Source organism: Pogona vitticeps, chromosome 3 (assembly GCF_051106095.1).
Source record: "Pogona vitticeps strain Pit_001003342236 chromosome 3, PviZW2.1, whole genome shotgun sequence".
NCBI lineage: Eukaryota > Metazoa > Chordata > Lepidosauria > Squamata > Agamidae > Pogona > Pogona vitticeps.
This window is the reverse complement of record NC_135785.1, coordinates 95,520,653-95,541,801: the sequence shown is the minus strand read 5'-3', so window position 1 is coordinate 95,541,801 and position 21,149 is coordinate 95,520,653. Positions and strand designations below refer to the sequence as shown.

Here is a 21,149-nt window from a genome sequence, read left to right as displayed (position 1 = left end):
GTATGTTACACTGGATGTTACATCTCTTTATACCAACATACGACATCATGAGTTGATGCAAACTTGGTTTCCTTAACACCAGAAAGTCTAAAAATCCATCCACAATGATTATTACCAGTTTGGCAACATTAGTACTCATAATAATTTTATATTTAATGGCGAATACTACTTACAACTGCAAGGTATTGTAAAGCGCACTCACATAGCACCCATGACTTCGTTCATAGGTAGGGTTGCCAGATACATGGGTACCAAAAGGAGGACATAGAAAGACAAAAAAGAGGACAGAGGACATATTGAATGTTTTATTTGAATCATTCCGGATTAAACCTGCAATCAATACAATTTTATTATAATAGCTGCCAATAAATGTCTCTTAGTGAACTGACCAAGAACAGTCATGTTAAAAAATAAAAATAAATTCAATGGAGGCTTTTTTTCAAAATACCAAAAAACATTATTTAAACAGCCAATTTGTACCCGAACCCACCCCAGCACAGCTGCGGGATCCCCCAGCTGCTCGCACTCTGCACAGGCTCAGAGGAAACCTTGCTAATCTGGATGCCCAAACAAGGCTCTGGCACAGGCAGGGGGAAAGCGGCGCCGGGCAAAACCAAATGAGGCAGCCTTCCTTCCCCCGAGGGTCATAAGTTCAAGGCTGGGGATTGTGGGAGTTGGAGTCCCCAAAAGGGACTTTGAACACACACAGTCTGGGCGCTCGCCTTCCCATCAATGCGCTCGAGCGCTGCTTGATCCACTTGCGCTGCCTTTCTGGGCTCCACGTCAGCTGGGCAGACAAGCAGCTGCCACCATGGTGGGAGGGGGCGAGAATTGCGCTCCAGCACTGGTGGCAGGTAACAGGGGGTGGGGAAAGACAGGGGGAGGGGGGTCCTTCCAACTCTCCCCCTCCCATCCAAAAGTATAACATAAAATATACAAAAGCCTGACATTTTAAGGTTTTTATCTTTGCCTGCCGGACAGAGAACATTAGGCTAAAAAGGAGGACATGTCCTCCTTTTGCCTGACGTCTGGCAATCCTATTCATGGGCAAGTTAGAAGAAAATGTTCTGAAAGAGGCCAGTGACAAGCCTCTTATCTGGTGATGCTACACTGATTATAACTTATTGGACCTGATAAAAGGCAGTAAATGCCTAGAGAAATTTAAATCACACATCAACTTTGTTCATCTCACAGTCATCCCATCCATCCCTTTCCTTCACGTCCTCCTTACCACTTACAACATTGTCACTAACCTTTATAAAAAGCCCACTGATGCCCACATATATCTTGACTGGAAATCCTACCACCCCAAACACTAACACTGTGACTCGCAGGACCTAATATAGTAAACACCTGTAGGCCTTGCAGTGTAATTTATCTCACTGAGTGCAGAAGACCAGGGTGCCGTCTGCAATATGTAGGCAAAGCAACAAGAGACCTGCATACAATATTCAAAAACACTAAGTCTGCCATCTTGATGAAAGTTGGAACAAGCAGTGTCTGAAAACTTTAACTTTGAATGTCACGGGCTATCTGATGGGCATTTGGCTAGAATAGAGACACCACCAGATCCAAACCCAATTAGAAAAGAGGGAAAACTTATGGATTTACAGACTGGCTACCATGACACCTCATGGCTGGACCTAGACGACAACACATAACATCGTTCATCTGCTTTAGAATATTCTGTTCTCTTGGTTCTATAACTGCTATTTGAGAAGCAGCATAATTTACTAGAGAAACTATAGAAAGCAGAAGCTGAAACATTTTGCTCTGATAAAAGTATGCTGTTTCCCAGATGGTTATTCTGAGTGGGACTATTTTCTTTGTCACAGTGAAGCCATAGGCCTGATTCCAAATATCCAAGGTACTTGGCACCCACCCTTTTCCTGTCTAACAGGTTGAGCTAGGGGTGGGGGTGGGTATCTCAAGCCTTAAGGGATGTCTCTCTGGCTATCAAGAAAACAAGCACCAAAACGTTGGACCTTCTGCTCCCCCAGAGGCACAGGGAAAGGCCAAATTCAGTAGCAGGTAATAGAAAGGACCTGAACTTGGTACTGGTGAATTCCCACGCTAATGAACATGTCCTTAGACAACCTTTTAGAGAAGGATTTTTTTTAAAAAAAAAAATCAGAATGGGCAGAAAAAGCCAAGCTGTACTGATGAATCAGAGAACCCCTTTTTAGAGATACATACACAGGCCAGAATAAGAAAGCTACCTAGGTTATGCTTTACTTACACATCATAATGCACCTCTCAAGGGAAGCAGCCAAGATGTAAGTATAGAACATACACACAGAGTGCACGTCCAACAGAAATGAGGGACACAGACAAATGGGGCTGGCATGCTTTATACTGATGACCCATAGTAACACTGATGTAACCAGACAACCAATCGTAGGTCATAAAGGCCAGGACCTTCCGGATCTCCGGTGTATGTGCTAGTTCTTACAAGAGTTCCAGCAGTAGTAACTTCGCCAACTGTTAGGTCTCACCAGTTGACGTTGACCAGCTATAACAATAGGTAACCAGGTCTGTCCACCTGGGAACAGCCTTCTAGACCAGTGGTTCTTAACCTTTGTTACTCGGATGTTTTTGAACTGCAACTCCCAGAAACCCCAGCCAGCACAGTTGGTGGTGAAGGCTTCTGGGAGTTGCAGTCCAAAACTCCTGAGTAACCCAAGGTTAAGAACCAGTGTTCTAGACTGTCCTAGTAGAGATTTGGCCAAGAATCTCAGCCTAAGGCAATAGAGCAAATCTAATTTCTTCATAGTCTTTAATCAGTATTCTGTATCACTAGAGTATACAAACTATGTTTTAGTGTTCAATTAATGAACTTCAGCCTCATGAGCGCCTCTCTTCCACTACCGCAGCTCCAAGGAGATGGAAGCTTTCGCTTCTGTTCTGAACTAACCATCATTTGTTAGATACAAGCCCAGACAAACTCTTTTCCTCTTAACAAGGGACATGGAAGTCGGTCACTCTCATATCTGTTGAGTGCCTGAGTTGCCTACCTGCATTCCTTGTCTGGCCTATTAACATATCACATTATACGTAAGTCTCCACTCACCGGCAGGAAAATGACAGCAACTTGCCTTGAGTTCCAAAGGTAGGAACACTTTGGAGGAATGGCTTTCAATGTCAGCTAAACTACAGAGGTGAGAGGAATGGTGATAATAATTGCAGCGGAGCAATTTACTTTTGCAGAGAGAGATAATGGTAACCATAACTAACAAGGATCAGAAGCTGTGCTTTGAAGCTGCCACATTCTCTAACTATAGTTAAGAAATGAATGCATTCAGGGTCATTCATAAACAAAGGAAAACTGGTTCTTCTTTGGCTCGGTGTCTGCTTGCTAAGGAATGCTGCGTGCCTCAATATAACAGCAAGGAACTAGTGGAAGTGAACACACTTTACTTTCTGACCCTTGTCCTGAAAATGAAAAGACTCTGCAGCCAGGGGAAGAGAAGGTAAAAGAAAAACAAAATCACCCACCTGGTCTTCTGGTAACTGTGGAGAGGAACCTTTGAGTGCCTTGAAACATGGCTGTTTGTAAAGCCATGTTGTTGTTATTGTTCAAACAGCTATTTGTTGTAGAAGATCATTCATTTTTTCCTTTATGTTCTTCTCCTTTCATTCCTATGCAGAGCCCCTCACAGCATTGCCTCACACAGACTGTGGCCATGTCTCTTTTGTATGTATTCACAGAGCTTTTGAGGCAACAGTGCTCACCTTGTATCAAACAACGTGCAGCACAGTCAGCTGCTTAGATACCATTCAGCCGTCTTACCTAAACTGAGCAGTGAATGGTTTAGAACTCCAATTCCCCAACCTTTGGTCTGCAACTCAGTGGCTCTATTCAGACTACCAGCAATATATTCTGAGAGATCAAATGTACTTCAGTGTAGAAAAAAGGATGGGGAATTTATACATGCAAACCAAACCAATTAAATAGGCATTTACTAATCCTTTGTTTAAGACTTAAACCTGTAATGTAAATATTATCATTTTATTTTGGAGCAAGCTATTGCAGAAGTGTTAAGCAAATGTAGCAGCCTAAGCATCTGGACTAAAGCAGTGGTCCCCAACCATGGGTCCCCCATATATTCTTGGACTATGACTCCCAGAAATCATGGCCAGCATAGCTGGTGGTGAAGGTTTCTGGGAGTTTTAGTCCAGGGACATCTGAAGACCCAAGGCTGGGAACCATTTAACTAGAGTGATGCAGAAATTGTATGATGAAGGCTCAGGCATTTTCAGCATTTTCTTTTAAAAAGAAGCACTTGTTTGCTTTACCACATCAGAAGCTACCTATTCATTCACGGGCAAACTTAAGGGAACCACACAAGCAAAACATCAGCACAATAGCGGTGTCCTATTCATGATCTCCAACAACAGGTATTCAGAGGTATTGCTTATGATACTGTTGGAATCACTATACAGTGGTGCCTCGCAAGACGAATGCCTCGCCGGACAAAAACCTCACAAGACGAAAGTGTTTTGCGATTGTTGTGGTGACTCGCAAGATGGCTTTCTCTATGGGTGTGCTTTGCAAGATGATTTCCCCCCCGCAGGAGCGATGCCTCGCAATACGAAAATAATTTGTTCGTCTTGCGAGGTTTCCCATAGGAATGTATTGCAAAGCATTCCTATGGGAAACCGTGCTTTTGTCAGACAAAAATTTTGCAATACGACACTACTCGTGGAACGAATTAGTTTCATCTTGCGAGGCACCACTGTATAGACATTATGACTGCTAGCCACCAATAACAACTATTTTACATGTGTTTAATAGGTCATTGTACTTTCTACATGCATGCTGTGTGTAGCATTTAGTTAGACCTTGGCTGGAAACTCAGTAGCCCTCTAGATTCACATTCCCAATAGTCCCAGCCAGGACGATTGTTGCTGAGAAATAATAATCATATGAAAGTCTACAGGTTCCTCATACATCAGTGGTTCCCAACCTTGGATACCCAGATCTTTTTTGATTAAAATTCTGAGAAGCCTTCACTACTAGCTGTGCTGGCCAGGATTTCTGGGAGCTGTAATCCAAGAACATCTGGGAACCCAAGGTTGGGAAGTTTGGGAAGCATGGCCATACCTGAATCGAATGGCAGACAGAAAGGATCCAAAAGTAGGGAAAACATTTCCCTAGCTTAAAATCCAAAGATAAGTAGGTATAACAGAAAGTACATTTTTAAATGTTGTGGCACCTTTAAAAACTAACAGATTTATTTCCATATGAAGTTTTCTGGATTACAGTACAGTCCACTTCCTTGGATACATGGAACAAAACAGTTATGACACAGATTTATAGCGAAAGAGTGCAGGATAGAGGAGTGGGGCCAAACCGGATGGGGAAAATAGTTACCGGTACATAGGTAACAGGATTTCAAAATGACGATGGCATCAGTAACACCAATAATGAGGAGTTAAAATAACAATTATAAAAACATCATGATATTAGCAGTTCTATGACTTTCAGAAAATATGCTGAGGTTAGAGTTATGTCATAGAAAACAGCTTTTTGGTTACGGAGACTGGATGAATCCAGAGTATGAACATATACAGCTGTATAATTTCAAATTACACAGATGTATAGCTACATGTGTGTAATTCGAAATGGTACAAATAGTTGTGAAATTAGTGCCGAAGTAGAAGACATATCCAGCAAGCATTTGGATGACAAAATGACAAAAGCAGAAAATGACAAAAGAAAAAAAGAAAAAAGAAAATGACAACTAGTTGTGCAATCAATTGCACAGACTGGAGTGCTCAGGCATAACTCTCTGCAAACGTCTGCAGGCATAACTTTATGCTATGCCAAGTGCAACAGGATTTCAGGCAATGTGTGCTAAGAATCCTTCGTCTTATTTAATACAGATAAATACTGTAGCTCTAACATTCAGTTTCTGAACATTCAAATTCTCCCTAATATAATGAAGATTTTTTCCCTTAATATGTTGAATATTTTCTAGTACCTGGTTTTAACTTTCACTAACATGAACGCTACACAAATCTCTTTTTGTAATGAAATAATAGACACTTACCCGAATCATCATAACAGAACATCTGATGTCATGAATTGTGTCATAGACCTTCTTAGAGATGTCAACAAACTGATTGTCATCAAAGAGATGAATCGTATCCCTGCTTAAACTTCCCAGTGCTGTGTTGACTTGAGTAATGAATTCTGGAATCACTGTGCATTGAGATTAAAAAGAAGAAAAGAGTTAAAAAATATAGTTGCAGGATACATTTTAAACTATTATCTTCCTGGTTTTGAGAAGTCACAGATGCCTACTTTCTAAAAGCTTCTGGAAATTTGGACTGGCCTCCTCTGCAATTTACACCTCGCATAACTAGAAACACAGAAGCAGCTGCAGAGGTGTAGAGAGAGGTCCAGTCACCTGCCTGCCTGCATGACCAATCATGCAACCAGCCATGGCGGCAGATAGTTGAGCAGTGCTGGCCACTTCGCCAAAACAACTTCATGTATACATAGGTGGCAAACTGAACAGAATATGGGCCTTGGCATGGAAATGAGATAGAATAGAAGGAAGAAGGAAAAGAACAAAAATTATAACATGCAGTACATAAAAATGTTCCTTTGTCTACAGATTGTGTTCAGTCGTTTAGTCATGTCCGACTCTTCGTGACCCCATGGACCAGAGCACGCCAGGCCCGCCTATCTTCCACCGCCTCCCGGAGTTGTGTCAAATTCATGTTGGTTGCTTCGATGACACTGTCCAACCATCTCATCCTCGGTCGTCCCCTTCTCCTCTTGCCCTCACACTTTCCCAACATCAAAGTCTTTTCCAAGGAGTTTTCTCTTCTCATGAGATGGCCAAAGTACTGGAGCCTCAGCTTCAGGATCTGTCCTTCCAATGAGCACTCGGGGTTGATTTCCTTTAGAATTGATAGGTTTGTTCTCTTTGCAGTCCAGGGAACTCTCAAAAGTCTACAGATTAAGACTTGTGAATGAAGCATGGATTTTACATGATTGTTAAGTGCCTAATGGCATCTGCCTGACTGCTGCAATTAGGCTCCCAATTCATGTCCTCATCAGTCCTAGGTGTAAGACACAGAATAGCAGAGTAATAGTGCAATGCTATGAGTATCTACCAGAAACAAACCCTATAGAGTTCAGTTGGGATTATTCTTAAGCAAGTGATATGAAACTGCAAGTAAAAGAGGAGAAAAAAACAGCCAGGAAAAAAAGAATGAGGGTCAAAACAGATGACCAGGCAGCTTCACTGTTGGAGGTGATTGCCCTGAGAATCTCTCCAGAGATGCATATGCAAAGCTGTTTGCAAAATCAGCATACAAATAAAGACCATTGATCACTGGGAAGAAACAATCAGCAGACAAAAGCAAACTCCATGCTAGTTAAGACACTGCAACACAATTAGAGGCTAACCATGCCTACTTTATTAGTTAGGCCAGCTCCACTTTTAATTGCCTTTGTCTGATTTGGCCCTGAATAAACTATATGCAATAAATAGCACAAACATTTCCATCCTCATTTTTGCTTTGACATTTTCTCCACCCTGCCCGAAGGTATGAAGACGTGTTACTCTGTTGTTGTCACTAGTTTGGCACCAAACACCTACCAGATTTTCCTGGCTGATCACTACATCTGAATGTACGGTCCCAGACAGGACTGTACAGCTGAAAGCAGTACAGCTATTAAGTTTTTAATGCATCTCCCTCCAGATTTTCTATTTCCAAAGCAAAATTAATTTGTATTTTGGTCTGAACTCTATATCCTTCCCCTTGACTTTAAAAAGAATTTTTATCCTAAAGTGAGCTGATTGTGTGCTTCAGTGTTTCCACCAGAAGAAAACTAGCGGAATTTATCGCAACCAAATAATGCCTGTGCCATCTTTTCTCAAAGTGCCTTCTCACACACAAAAAGGTGGAAACAGAAACATATCTTCAGGCTTTTCAGTAAAAGGATGAATGCTTTTTTTATTTAAACAAAAACCCTTTTACTATATAAAAACCTCGCCACTTTTATTTAAGATGAAATAAGCCAATCAGCCATGAGAGCATTCTGTTTAGTTTTAATTTGCTGGCTAGATCCTGTAAGGTCAGGTCATGAAGATTTTACTAAATTGTAGCATTGCCAGCCTCTTTGCACCATGGTCTCTAAATTACACATGCTCAGCAGTATGTTCAGTAAACATGCTCAGTAAACATGTTTTTGTTGTGGTTGTAAGGCAGTAATTACCCCAGGAGGAAAATGCAACTAGTTTTCCTATTGTGCACACATGGGATAAGTATGCGTCCCTCCATTTGTACGAGCTCTACCTAAAGCAGGACAGCTCTTCAGCACCACACATAAAGCATCCCTTGATCTATGAAAGCAGGACATCTTTTTTAAAAAGATATTATATCAGTCCAGACTTAACAGCCTTTTTAACCTTTTGGAAACCCCAGTGAAAAGCACTTTAGAGCTTTCAAGATGTTTTAAAAGGGATATTTAGTAACAGATTAGACAGGCTATTTAGCTAGAGAAAGAGTAATTTGTGCATGCTATTACAAAAGTCACTGTTTCTTTTTTATTATTATTATACCTTTTCCAAGGCTTGGTAAGTTGACTTACATAAAAGCAATACAGGGCAATAAAAAAAATGAATGGTATATAAACTGATTTTGGTGATCGCCAGTCATCATCCATTTACTACAAAGGTAATCTAGAAATTAATCAGATTCAGTCAGAAAATGAAGCGCTGTCTCCTCATTTCCTCCAAGCTCAGTAAAGGAAACTTGTCACTCAAAAGAAGGCTTCCTTTTTCTTATTGGCTCATCATAAATTATGGATGGAGAACCTCCAGTCTGTGGGTGAAATTTGGCCAGCCCATCTGGCCTCCAGAGCATTGGGACCTTGGTCCTCTCCCTCCTCAGAGCTTTCCTCTCAGAGATTTCAGAGTTATCTATCATTGAAGTCAGGTCAGAATCCAGTTGCTTTTCCATAGAATAAACTGCTCAGCTGTGTATTAAGCCAGTGCTGGAGATGCTGGGACAGCGCCAGATTGTCAAAATGCAGATTGAGGTCCCTCTGCACCAACTTTGCCTCCCCTCTAAAAAGTTGTATCATGTACTTACAACCACACAGAGACACACCTGTAAAGATCAGGTTCCCATCCCATAAATACTATCTCATGATCCATGAAACTGAAGTTCATACGTATGTCAAATCTGAAATTCCATTTCTGTTTTCATTAGCTCTATTTCAAGCATAATGGCTGCATTCTGCTTGAAACCATGGAGAAGTCTGAAAAGATAGTGGGAACGTGGGGTGCAGGCAAACCCCACATTTTCTTGTCCTCTCTCCACCTGGTTGTCAGACTGGCGTTCGTGTGAGGAATGAAGTGAAAATCTGTGAAAGCCTGAAGCAGAACTTGTGAGCATGCTCAGCTGAACTCATTCAGAGACCTCCTGTCATCAAGGATCCTCATAAGGCAGGGCTCCTGATCACAGGACCTCTGTCATACACCCAACTCAATGTACTTACAGGCTTCTCTACAGACCTTTGTGCAAATAAGCCCCGAGTGACTTCCAAAGTGGTGGGAAATGTGAGGGCAGGATTTATGCACATCCTAATAGGGGTCTTAAATTATAACATCTCCCATGCTAGTCAAACTTCTCAAGGTGCACATTTTCTTTCTTCTAAAAACAGGCCAAGGTGAGCAACTCACTGTTCAGCATTTTTGTCCTGTTGTAATACTGCTCTAAACATTTTGAATGATGATTATTAGCTTAGCCTCAGATTTTTCCTTCATGGTATAATAGGTTTCCAGCTTGGGCTGGTGCTACGGTCTTGTTATTCAGGCCCCAATACAATGCACTTCATTCCCTCCATGTGTTTGGGTCCTGAATGCATTTGAAGAAAATAAATATAATTACTGTAGTTTGTAGCTGGCAAAAGCAACAGAGTAGATATGGGCTATTCATATTCATATCCCTGGGGAGACTAATACGAATAATAGCACCACAGGTGCCACAGAGGCACATTCCCTCTCCCCAGAACCAGATGGTCCACTCACCATTTGGCACTCAGCGCTTGGCTCCACTGTCATCATTGTGACAATGGTAGGAGCCCAGCTGACTTTTTCCCATCTCCCCATGCAGCTGACCACTATAGCACGAAGGTAGAACAAGTAGTCTCCCCACTCAACCAATGAGTGAGGTGGCTGGGTTCCTTCGATGATTGGCATGACCACAATGATGGAGCCAAGCACTTTGCATCAAATGGTGAGTGGATTAGCCAGTTCTGGGAAGAGGGAATGGGTCTCCATGGCATCTGTTGTACACATGAACTATTCATATCCGTAGAGATACGGATATGAATAGCTCATGTGTACAACAGAGTCTTTTTGCATCTTAAGGGCAAATTGTAATGTAGCCTTTATGGATACAGCTGCCTTTACCAGATGCATGAAGATTATATTTCAGATAGTTTCAGACATACATAGGATTAAAGGTGGATTTCTGCTGATGACGTCAGAAGTAAATTAAGTGTAGTCAACAAGAGTTATATTATTGTGGTAAAAATCCTGTTGCTTATGATAGTAAATTGCACTAGAGTACTGTGGTTGCTGACCTTGAGCCAGACATCCTGGAGAGTGAACTGAAGTGGGCCTTAGAAAGAATGGCTAATAACAAGTCCAGTGGAGGTGATGACATTCCAGTTGAACTATTTAAAATCCTAAAAGATGATGCTGTTAAGGTGCTACACTCAATATGCCAGCAAGTTTGGAAAACTCTGCAGTACCCAGAGGATTGGAAAAGATCAGTCTACATCCCAATCCCAAAGAAAGGCAGTGCCAAAGAATGCTCCAACTACCGTACAATTGCACTCATTTCACATGCTAGCAAGGTTATGCTCAAAGTCCTCCAAGGTAGGCTTCTGCAGTATGTGGACTGAGAACTCCCAGAAGTGCAAGCTGGATTTTGAAGGAGAAGAGGAACTAGAGACCAAATTGTTAACATGCGCTGGATTATGGAGAAATCAAGAGAGTTCCAGAAAAACATCTGCATCTGCTTCATTGACTATGCAAAAGCCTTTGATGGTGTGGACCACAGCAAACTTATGGCAAGTTCTTAAAGAAATGGGAGTGCCTGACCACCTTATCTATCTCCTGAGAAACCTATATGTGGGACAGGAAGCAACAGTTAGAACTGGATATGGAACAACTAATTGGTTCAAAATTGGGAAAGGAGTACGACAAGGCTGTATATTGTCCCCAAGCTTATTTAAGTTATATGCAAAATACATCATGCAAAAGCCTGGACTGGAGGAATCCCAAGCCGGAATTAAGATTGTCAGAAGAAATATCAACAACCTCTGACATGCAGATGATACCACTCTGATGGCAGAAAGTGAGGAGGAATTAAAGAACCTTGTAATGAGGATAAAAGAGGAGAGTGCAAAAAATGGCCTGAAATTCAACATCAAAAAAACTAAGATCATGGCCACTGGTCCCATCACCTCCTGGGAAATTGAAGGGGAAGATATGGAGGCGGTGACAGATTTTACTTTCTTGGGCTCCATGATCACTGCAGATAGTGACAGCAGTGAAGAAATTAAAGGACGCCTGCTTCTTTTGAGGAAAGCAATGAGAAACCAAGACAGCATCTTAAAAAGCAAAGATATAACCTTGCCGACAAAGGTCTGCATAGTCAAAGCTATGGCTTTTCCAGTAGCGATGTATGGAAGTGAGAGCTGGACCATAAAGGCTGACCACCAAAGAATTGATGGTTTTGAATTGTGGTGCTGGATGAGACTCTTGAGAGTCCTCTGGACTGCAAAGAGAACAAACCTATCCATTCTGAAGAAAATCAGCCCTGAGTGCTTACTGGAAGGACAAATCCTGAAGCTGAGGCTCCAATACATTGGCCATCTGATGAGAAGAGAAGACTCCCCGGAAAAGCCCCTGATGTTGGGAAAGTGTGAAGGCAAGAGGAGAGGGGGACGACAAAGGACAAGATAGTTGGACAGTGTCATTGAAGCTACCAACATGAATTTGACCCAACTCCGGGAGGCAGTGGAAGACAGGAGGGCCTGGCGTGCTCTGGTCCATGGGGTCACAAAGGGTCGGACACGACTTAATGACTAAACAACAACAAAGGCCCCTTGAATCAGTGGGGAGTCAAATTTTCCACCACTAGCATTTATTCAAATGATCCTATTCTAACTGTGACTTAGAATGCTAAAGTAACTGATGGAGGAGTTGACCCACCAAATCCTTATTGATTAAATAGGCCTACTCTAGTGTGACTTACTGCACTAAGCAACAGAATGTTGGCCTATACAGTAAGAAATGTCAAGTGTTAATAATTTAATTGCCCCAATCAGCAATTTCACCTTTTATTTTTCCTTGGACCTCACTAACAAAGATTCCAACCCCCAATCATTTGTTATATCTGAAGTTCTTAGTTGTACTCACTATATATGATTAAATGTACTCTGAGTGTTATGTGCTATTAAGTTTTTCTTTTTCTTTTATTTATTTTAGTTAAAGGTAAAGGTTCCCTTTGACAATTGTCCAGTTGTGTCCGACTCTAGAGGACAGTGCTCGTCCCCGTTTCCAGGCCATGGAGACAGCATTTGTCCGAAGGCAGTTTCCGCGGTCATGTGGCCAGCGCTATTTAGGCATGGAATGCTGTTACCTTCCCACCGAAGTGGTACCTATTTATCTACTCCCATTTTTACATGCTTTCGAACTGCTAGGTTGGCAGGATATTTATTTTAAGGACTTTTTGTTTGCCCAGTAGGAACAGCTTGACAGCTGCGATTTCTTCTGACATGAGCAACAGGATTTCAGCCAATATCTGCTTATTCTCCACTCTCCCATTGTCAACTTCTTTTCCAGAATATACAGTACATGGTCTGAAATGACTGTTGCTATTTGTCGTACTGCTTCTCTGGTGAGGATGACACAATAGTGATGTGTGTGTTTTGTTCTGCCAAATCACACAAAAATATAGCGGCTGTGACAGTTTTCAAGGAATGTGAGATATTTAATTAGTGGTATTACTAGTCCCACCCCACCATGAGTTTTCTTGGTTGAATAGAGATTTGAACCTGAGTCTCCTGCGTTGTAATCTATCACTCAATCCACTACACCACACTGACTACATTTGAAGTGGACTACAATCTATAAAAACTCAACACTATAATAAATTTGTTAGCCTTTAAGAAGTATTAAATGTAGGAGGTTACAAAGCAAAATGAAATAAAAAAGAGATGAACACAGTACAGTGTTGCAGACACTGAGTTGTATCTTCAACCCAGAACATCAACAGTGCTTAACTTAACAAAACATTTGCAGCTGGAGATCTCTGATCACACCAGTTGGTCCTAATACATTCTAAAGCTCTGCATGTAAACCGATTGTATATTAACTATGCTAAGAAGCCTAAAGCATATTTCCATTTCAAATGGAGGTGAGCTGAGTTTCTTATCATAAACTTTCATGTTCCTATTGTCAATGCTGTCGCTAACTGAAGTCATCTCATGTTGGGTTTTGATTGTTGCTTCTGATTTGCAACATCCACTTTGAAAATGAATGCTTTCTACAGGCAGGTCAAGCAGATCAGACACTAGTGTTACTGCTACCAGCTACAGTACATTCTTTCCAAAGGAAAAATTCAGACTGACTGAGCAGCTGTAGTTATGACAACGGTTTCCTGCTAGAAGTATGATAATTCTGCTAACAGTGAAACAAAGAGAGGTGTGTGTGTGTGTGCACATGTGCATACTAAGTTCACACTATCATATCGTTATGCAAGTCAGTCTAGCAAAAAGGTTGGTAGATACAGCTTTATATTTTCTTAATAGCATGATATCATTGTTTTGGATTACCAACCAGGTCACCTCCTCACTCCCAGAGATTTCAGGGCCAGATACTGTGAGCTCTTCAACTTCACAGAGGATTCTTGTGTTATAATTGCAGATGGGCATGGGGAGGGAGCCAGGATGACACCATATCTGTTTTCTACAGCACCTCCTAGGCATGTAAATCTTTATTTCATTACAGCAAGCAAGAATGGGAAAATGTTATAATTATTATTAGTTTTTTCATCATTGCTGGTGCAGGGAGTGGACCCAAGTGTCAAGCCTAAATATTAGAAATCATATCCTCAAAAAATTATGAGTAAACTGATATGTTTACAAAATCACAGATTTTTGACTTTCAGGAAGGAAATTAGCAAATGAATTGGCAATTGTTTTAGATTAGTTGCCAAAGACTTTGGAACAACTCCAGAAGCTGTAATTATTATAGGGACGAGGATAACCTGGTCTTGCTTCCATATCCTTTTAATTTCTTGCCTTAATATTTGGTATTTGCTATTTCTGTACTTTTTGTACTTTTGAGATTGCATATTGATGGAACTCCAGCTTCTATATGGCAGGCTGTTCTTTGTTGCTTATTCAGAATATTCAGTCAATGACATTAACTGTTTCATCTATATTTCTCCCAGTACTGTACAGTATTCCTGTTTTTTTAAAATAAAACTGAGGTGACTAGGATGTACAATATGGAGGAAAATATGTAAATAATCCATAGGATTAAGCCAACTGCTGAAAAATGATCTTTAGAACTTGTTTATGCCTGCACATATAACACAGTGATGTTAGCTAAGGGCATTCAGTTATGTAATGATCCTTTTTTTTCTTTAGAGCCATGACAGACCCTACTTAAATCACTTAAACTTTGCTTCATAATTATTTTGTAGTAATATCTAGGGTAAATAACTTGGTCTTGAATGGTGAATATGAATCCCTTAGCATCAGCCTGAAGATGGCCTGATTTAAGCCACAGTTTTGATTAGGTTTGATAATTGGTTATCAGCATTATCTTCCAAAAGGTAACTGTTCTGCTTCTATGTTTCTCAAGTCATGCATCCCTGCACTGTGGGACATTCATTAACATGGGTTGGTTCTTACTTGCAAGTTACAATACTGTTAGTTCTTTATCATTTTCTATTATCATATGAAAAAGTATGGCCGTGCTCCCAATAAAGTAGTTTCTTAAACCACAAATGTGGCCAAACAACAGCCCAGCCAGCTCAGCACTCATACTGAATTAAATACACTTTGTAAACAGACCACTGTTTGTTATCTAGAGTCAGATATTGTAATTGGTTGCCCCTAACCTAGGCACAGAAACTGTTGGTAACCAATCATTTTGGGTTAGACATTACCACCGGATTTCTGTCAGCGTTTTCCTTCTCTTAGCCTTTGGTGACCCTACTGTTACCCGCAAGGCAGCACTGGCAGCACTTAGTTGATGGCTGTGCTTCCTCACCATTGTCAGAGAGCCATTATTGGGTAGCTTTTAATTATAATTATTCAGTTTTTAATGGGCACAGTCCCACCACAGACTACACTTCTGTACCCTGCTAATACTGCAGTTCAGTTTGGGATAGCTCAAGAATTCTACCATCACTGCTAGCTTACATAGCTGTACGCCATTCACCACCCAAAAACCCTCCCATTACCTCAGCCCTATCCTGGTTGTGGTTGTTATTGCTGTTACTGTTGTTGTCTGCAGGTTAGCTAACGAGTCTGCTTTGTTATAATACAAGAAATGGCATATGAAAGACCAGTAATGTAAGTCAACTTTGTGCCATCTAGACAGAAGCAACAACTTCTTTTAGCTCCTTCAGGTAAATGGAAGTGCCATCATATTCTACAGAAAGAACAGTGTTTATGGTTTTACAGCCACATTGTTATAGGCCCCAAAGATTTCTTCAAGAGCAGAGGGCTAAATAGAGAACTTGTTATTTCATTTTTCTTTCACAGGAAAATGAACAGGGCTTTCAAAGAAGAGAGACCTGGGAAAACTTCACAGCTGTGCTCTTTTCCCCCTTTTCTCAATTAGGTGTTTTAATATTTTCCATCTTTCAGTTTTTATTTCCTGCCCTTCCTAAAATCATGAAGTTCTGTAAAAACATTCAGATCTTCTGAGGTCTTATCCAAAAGTTAATTATGAGTCATCACAGATGTCTATGGATTTTAAATGAAGCCCCCTACGCAACTGTGATTTATCCATCTGAATCTTATATATTGGTTTCAGTGTAGCTTACAGTTAGCTGCAAAGATAGGCAGACAACTGAGACTTCACTGTATTTTGTTTTCCCCTCTTGTCCTGTAATATCTAGAATAGTTTTTTCTCTACCTGTTGTCCTCCGAAAGTGCTGAAATGCCAATATAACCAACACGTCTGGAGGGCACCAGTTGGGGATGGTTAATCTAATATATACATTTGCTTATCTTTTCATTGGTGGCTAGGAATAATGAGTAATTTTCAGGTGCTCTAATTCAGACTCATGTTTGTAAGAACTATTTATTTCATTAAAATAAGCTGTGGAAATTACACTAGTATCTTTTCCTTTGACAACCAACACAAAGCCATACAGACATACAGAGAAAGCACAGAGGAGAAGACTGTTAAAAATCAGGCAAGCAATTCCTGTCCACTTGAAAATTTTTAAACACCTACAAATACACATTTCCCCTTCCATTTCCACCTTGTTCCCACAGAAAGAACCGCTTCAGCAATTAAGTTCCCAGAGGAAAGAAAGAGCTTTCCTCTAGGAACTTAGCTAGTAGCCCTCACTCCAAATGGGGTGACAACCTGTTTGAGAGTAGCAACTTGGGCTATTGACATCAGCTTTTCCAAGATAAGGCTACCAAATACCAAAAACACACTACACCCAAACACAGACAGAGTTTTAGCTCCTGTCCTCTGAAGATGCCAGCCACAGAGACTGGTGAAACATTAGGGGAAAAAAACCTCCACAGCCAAACAGCCCAAAAACCCCACAAGAACTACCAAATACCCTTGAGCTTGGAAAGGCAAAAGTTGACCAGGCATTTATCTCAGGACAATAGCTATCATCATGGAAAGGCATAGCTGCTATGTGAGGGTAAAAGCTCTTGTTAGCTTCCAGACATGGAGGGGAGAAACAGAACTCTAGAAGAAAGGAGCACCTGCTGGTTTCCTTCTTCACACTGGGGCCTACACCATGGACAGCCAAAATGGCCGCAAGGCACAGCCAAAGTGGGCACTTGGCCCATGAAGCCAGTCTGCACTCACTGTACAAGTGGTTGGGAGACAAGGTGCCAGCAGCAACAGAAGAAAAAATGTGTTCCTCTGAGGCATACTCAAGTTGAGGTGGGGAAGACAGCCTATTGGGCACAAAAATGTTCCCATGTGAGGAAGGTTGAAATGGAAGGGTATGGTTACATTCATGGCATGTTTCTTAATAGCCAGCTTTCTGTCCTTTGTGCTCTCTCGCGTGTGCACGCTTGCTCTGTGAGAGAATAAGAAACAGATATTTTTAACACAAATCAGGGAGAGATTTAACAAAAGAGAAAAGCTCTTTGTCTCGCTGTATTGTGGAGCTGATGTATCTCTCATGGCTTTGAAATTTTTCAGTAAGCTATCTTGTGGACTACAGACAACCTAAGTCAACAATGCTGAGGAATTTACTGAGGATTATTCACATGCTTAATGTTTAATGTGCTCTTGTTGTGTGTTGCATTTCCATACATCAATGCATGGAGTGCATTTTCCCTGTTCAGTACACTATTGGTCTCTGATCAAGTGACATACTTATAGTGATTCAAACCAATATATTTATGTGAAATCTAGACATGAATGAATCCATCCACATTTTGATTCATCCAAATTTTATTATTTTATAAAAAGTCTATTCCTTTTACAAAGTTAATCCTTTTACAAGATTAAATCAAACCTGAACTATCTCTGGAGGCAAAAACAATGGAACTATCCTAGTCTGGGCACATCTCGAGAAGGCAAGATTCACTGGAAAGGACATGCTTGGAAAGGTTGAAGACAGCAGGGAAAGAGGAAGGCCAAAATACAAGATGGATTAACTCTCTAAAGGAACCAGATTCTTGAGCTTACAAGAGCCGAGCTGGGCTGTTGAGAATAGGATGTTTTTTGAGAGCGCTCACTCATAGGGTTGCCATATATGAAAAGCAACTTGACAGCATGTAGCAACAACAACAAAGAACAGGTGGGTTGGTTAATGACAAAGAAAAAAAATACTACCACGTTCATGCAACAAGGCAATCATTACTGAACAAAGGGCACATTTTCTCTGAGAGCAAACTTTTTCTGTCTCATATCAAAGGCAATATTTTCAAGTTGTTCCATTCCCTGTGTGTGGACTACATCAGTATACTCCTTATCACCCACTACCCTTTCCCACAGCTTCCAACTACGTGTTAATTAGAATTCTGTTGCCAGGACCAGACTTGGCTTTTTTCGTGTAGCAAGTTCAAACAACCTGCTTCAGGTGGCACTGTGGCTGAAGAGTGCCTACCAAGGGATAGGAGGAAATTATTTCAACTTTCCGAATTTTAACCAACAGACAAACCAAATCAGAGCTATCCTGCAAGATCTGCACATTCTTGGAATTTTGCAGTGGAATATTTGAATCAACAAAGGTTGTACAATGCATAGAAAATGTATACTTAGAAAAAACTATCAGCATCCATTATAGTATATAAATAATATTAAAACGATACATAATCAATCCTTCTAAATCAAGATATATACATTGGCCAAGGTATTATTTTTTTGCAAGTACAGATGGGTCATCCCTCCTAATTAGCATAATTGAACTGAGGGCAGATCACTAACAATGTGGCAGAACATATAATGAATAGCTCAGAAATAGCTCAGTGAGTTAAAAAAATAAGTTAAAAGCAGCAGCTGGGGGGAAGGGAAAGAAGGGTGGTGTTACCACAATAGAAAAGTATTTTTGGTCTTTACAGAGGCTTGAACCATTTGAGATATTCAATCTTTCCACATCACATACATCTTAGGTTCTTTATAATTAGTCTTTGTAATATAGGGCCAAAGAGGAAAAGATTAATTTGTTCCTAAATTTTGATACACTGCATTATAGACATTCGCTAATATTTCTGTAATTAAATGTCATTGCATTCACATTTTGTACAATATCATGAGAGACAGATCATAAGGGTTTCCGTAAAGGGGAGAGCGCTAACCACATCTGCTATAACATGCCTTTGATATCTGCTCCAAACCCTAGGCTTTTATTGTTAATATTTAATTATAAATTCTATAATAACAAGTTTGAAGGCTACAATCAGAATGGCTGATTAAAATATATCTGAGTTAAATCGTATTTCATGATGCGTAAAGAGAAACGACATGTGAGACAGAGAAAGTCCCTAGTTTAAATATTGCTTCATTCACAAGCCTCTGTTCTCCTAGCCTCAGCACTATTAACTGTGAAATGGGAATAACTGTTCTATTTTTCACTCAGGCCATTCATAGTATGCCCTGCCTCCCTCTAGCCAGTACCCCATACAGTGTGTAAGCACAATCCCATAAGTGCTTCCCTGCTTCAGTGAACCCTCTTTTGTGTGACAGATCATGTGACCAGCAGTGAAAGACCAGGCATGTAAAAGGAAGTGTGACAAAGGTGGTGGTGGGGAGATGCTTCTGAATGTGCACCTTTCCACAAACACAGAATGCAACAACGCACTGACTTGCGTATACATATCTCAAACAACATTCCCTCTAATTGTCACCCTTGCTGCAGGAGTCTCGCCTGTCTGTGTGTAGGGGGTGTGTGTTCATCCCAAGCTCAGAAATAAACAGGCATCAAACCCAGATGCCACTGCACAGAGTCAATGGAGCTCTGCATGCCCGCACACCTGCATACCTTAGAGGAAACGTTCATCCAAAGTACAGTGGTGCCTTGCAAGACAATTGCCTCGATGAATTTGCTAGACAATGACTTTTTTTGAGCAATGTTATGCTTCCCAAAATGATTGTTCCTATGGGCAATTTTCACTGGATGATGTTTCGGTCCTTGCCTCACAAGACAGTTTTTCCCCCAACCCAGTTTTGCAAGACAGTTCCCCCCCCCCATTGGAACACATTAATTACATAAGACCTACTTTTTTATCCCAAAAAAAGTAGGGGAGAAAGTGTATGCTGCTCTCTTTCCACCATCTGCCTCCTGGAAAAACACCAACAAACACTTTCTCCCCAACTTTTTTGGGGTAAAAAAGTAGATCATATGTAATTAATGTGTTCTAACTGGGGGAAAAAACTATCTTGCAAAGCATTGCCAAAGGGGCTATGGTTGCAAATTTAAATGATAGCAAATAGTGAAAATAGCAAGGAACCAAAAGGTAAAGAGATTGTTAAAAAAAAAACCAGGGAAATCTTAAAGGTAATCCCTCCATTAACATAAATTATGCAGATGAGTTCCCCACATTTAGGGAAATCACAAGGATCAGCAGCACACCCAAAGTGCAATGGATGAGCAACCTCCTGAGAAAACCACTTTTATGACATGATATTTCCCCTACAAGGTATGAGTTAAAATGGCCCTTGCCTCTCCTACCCCATTCTGTCCCCTAACCCCCCAAGTCATGGTGACCCCTTGGCTGCACCTCCCACTCAGTACAGGGCGGCACAGCCCCAGTCCTGCCAGAGGCCAAGAGAGGTCCTCAGTGTTTTGGGGTACCCTGCAGGATCCCCATCAGGGGCTAAGTATTCCTCCCACAATCCTCTAGTGCACAGGTATTAGCATAAAGTAGCTAGGTGTTCCGCCCACAATTAGCATAAGCTATTAGGTAAAGGTTCCCCTTGACAATTTTTGTCCAGTTGTGTTCGACTCTAGGGAGCGGTGCTCATCCCCGTTTCCAAGCCATAGAGCCAGCATTTTGTCTGAAGACAATCTTTCGTGGTCACATGGCCAGTGCGACTTAGACATGGAACGCTGTTACCTTCCCACTGAGGTGGTCCCTATTTATCCTACTCGCATTTGCATGCTTTCAAACCACTAGGTTGGTGGGAGCTGGGACAAGCGATGGGCACTCACTCCGCCGCGTGGTTTCGATCTTACAACTGCTGGTCTTCTGACCCTGCAGCATAGGCTTCTGCGGTTTAGCCTGCAGCGCCACCACGTCCCAGCATAAGGTATTAGCATATGCTAATACCTGTGCATTAGAGGATTGTGGGAGGAACACTTAGCCCCTGATGGGGGTCCTGCAGGACACCCCAAAACACTGAGGAGCTCTCTTGGCCTCTGGCAGGACTGGGGCTGTGCAGCCC

At 41.2% G+C, this 21,149-nt stretch overlaps 1 protein-coding gene and 1 non-coding gene across 6 annotated transcripts in view; both read right to left on the bottom strand.

Annotated features, from left to right (window-relative positions):
- Positions 1–21,149, bottom strand: part of CTNNA3 (catenin alpha 3) — a 1,002,073-nt gene that overhangs the window by 184,435 nt on the left and 796,489 nt on the right. For all 5 annotated transcript variants that reach the window (XM_072995177.2, XM_072995180.2, XM_072995179.2 and 2 more), the window contains one exon: positions 6,054–6,205. In XM_072995177.2, the coding sequence (XP_072851278.2) occupies positions 6,054–6,205 (152 nt within the window). The remainder of the gene's footprint in view (positions 1–6,053; positions 6,206–21,149) is intronic.
- On the bottom strand, positions 20,246–20,412 carry LOC140706196 (U1 spliceosomal RNA). The gene has a single exon (XR_012085873.2). It is a non-coding gene; the product is annotated as a U1 spliceosomal RNA (small nuclear RNA).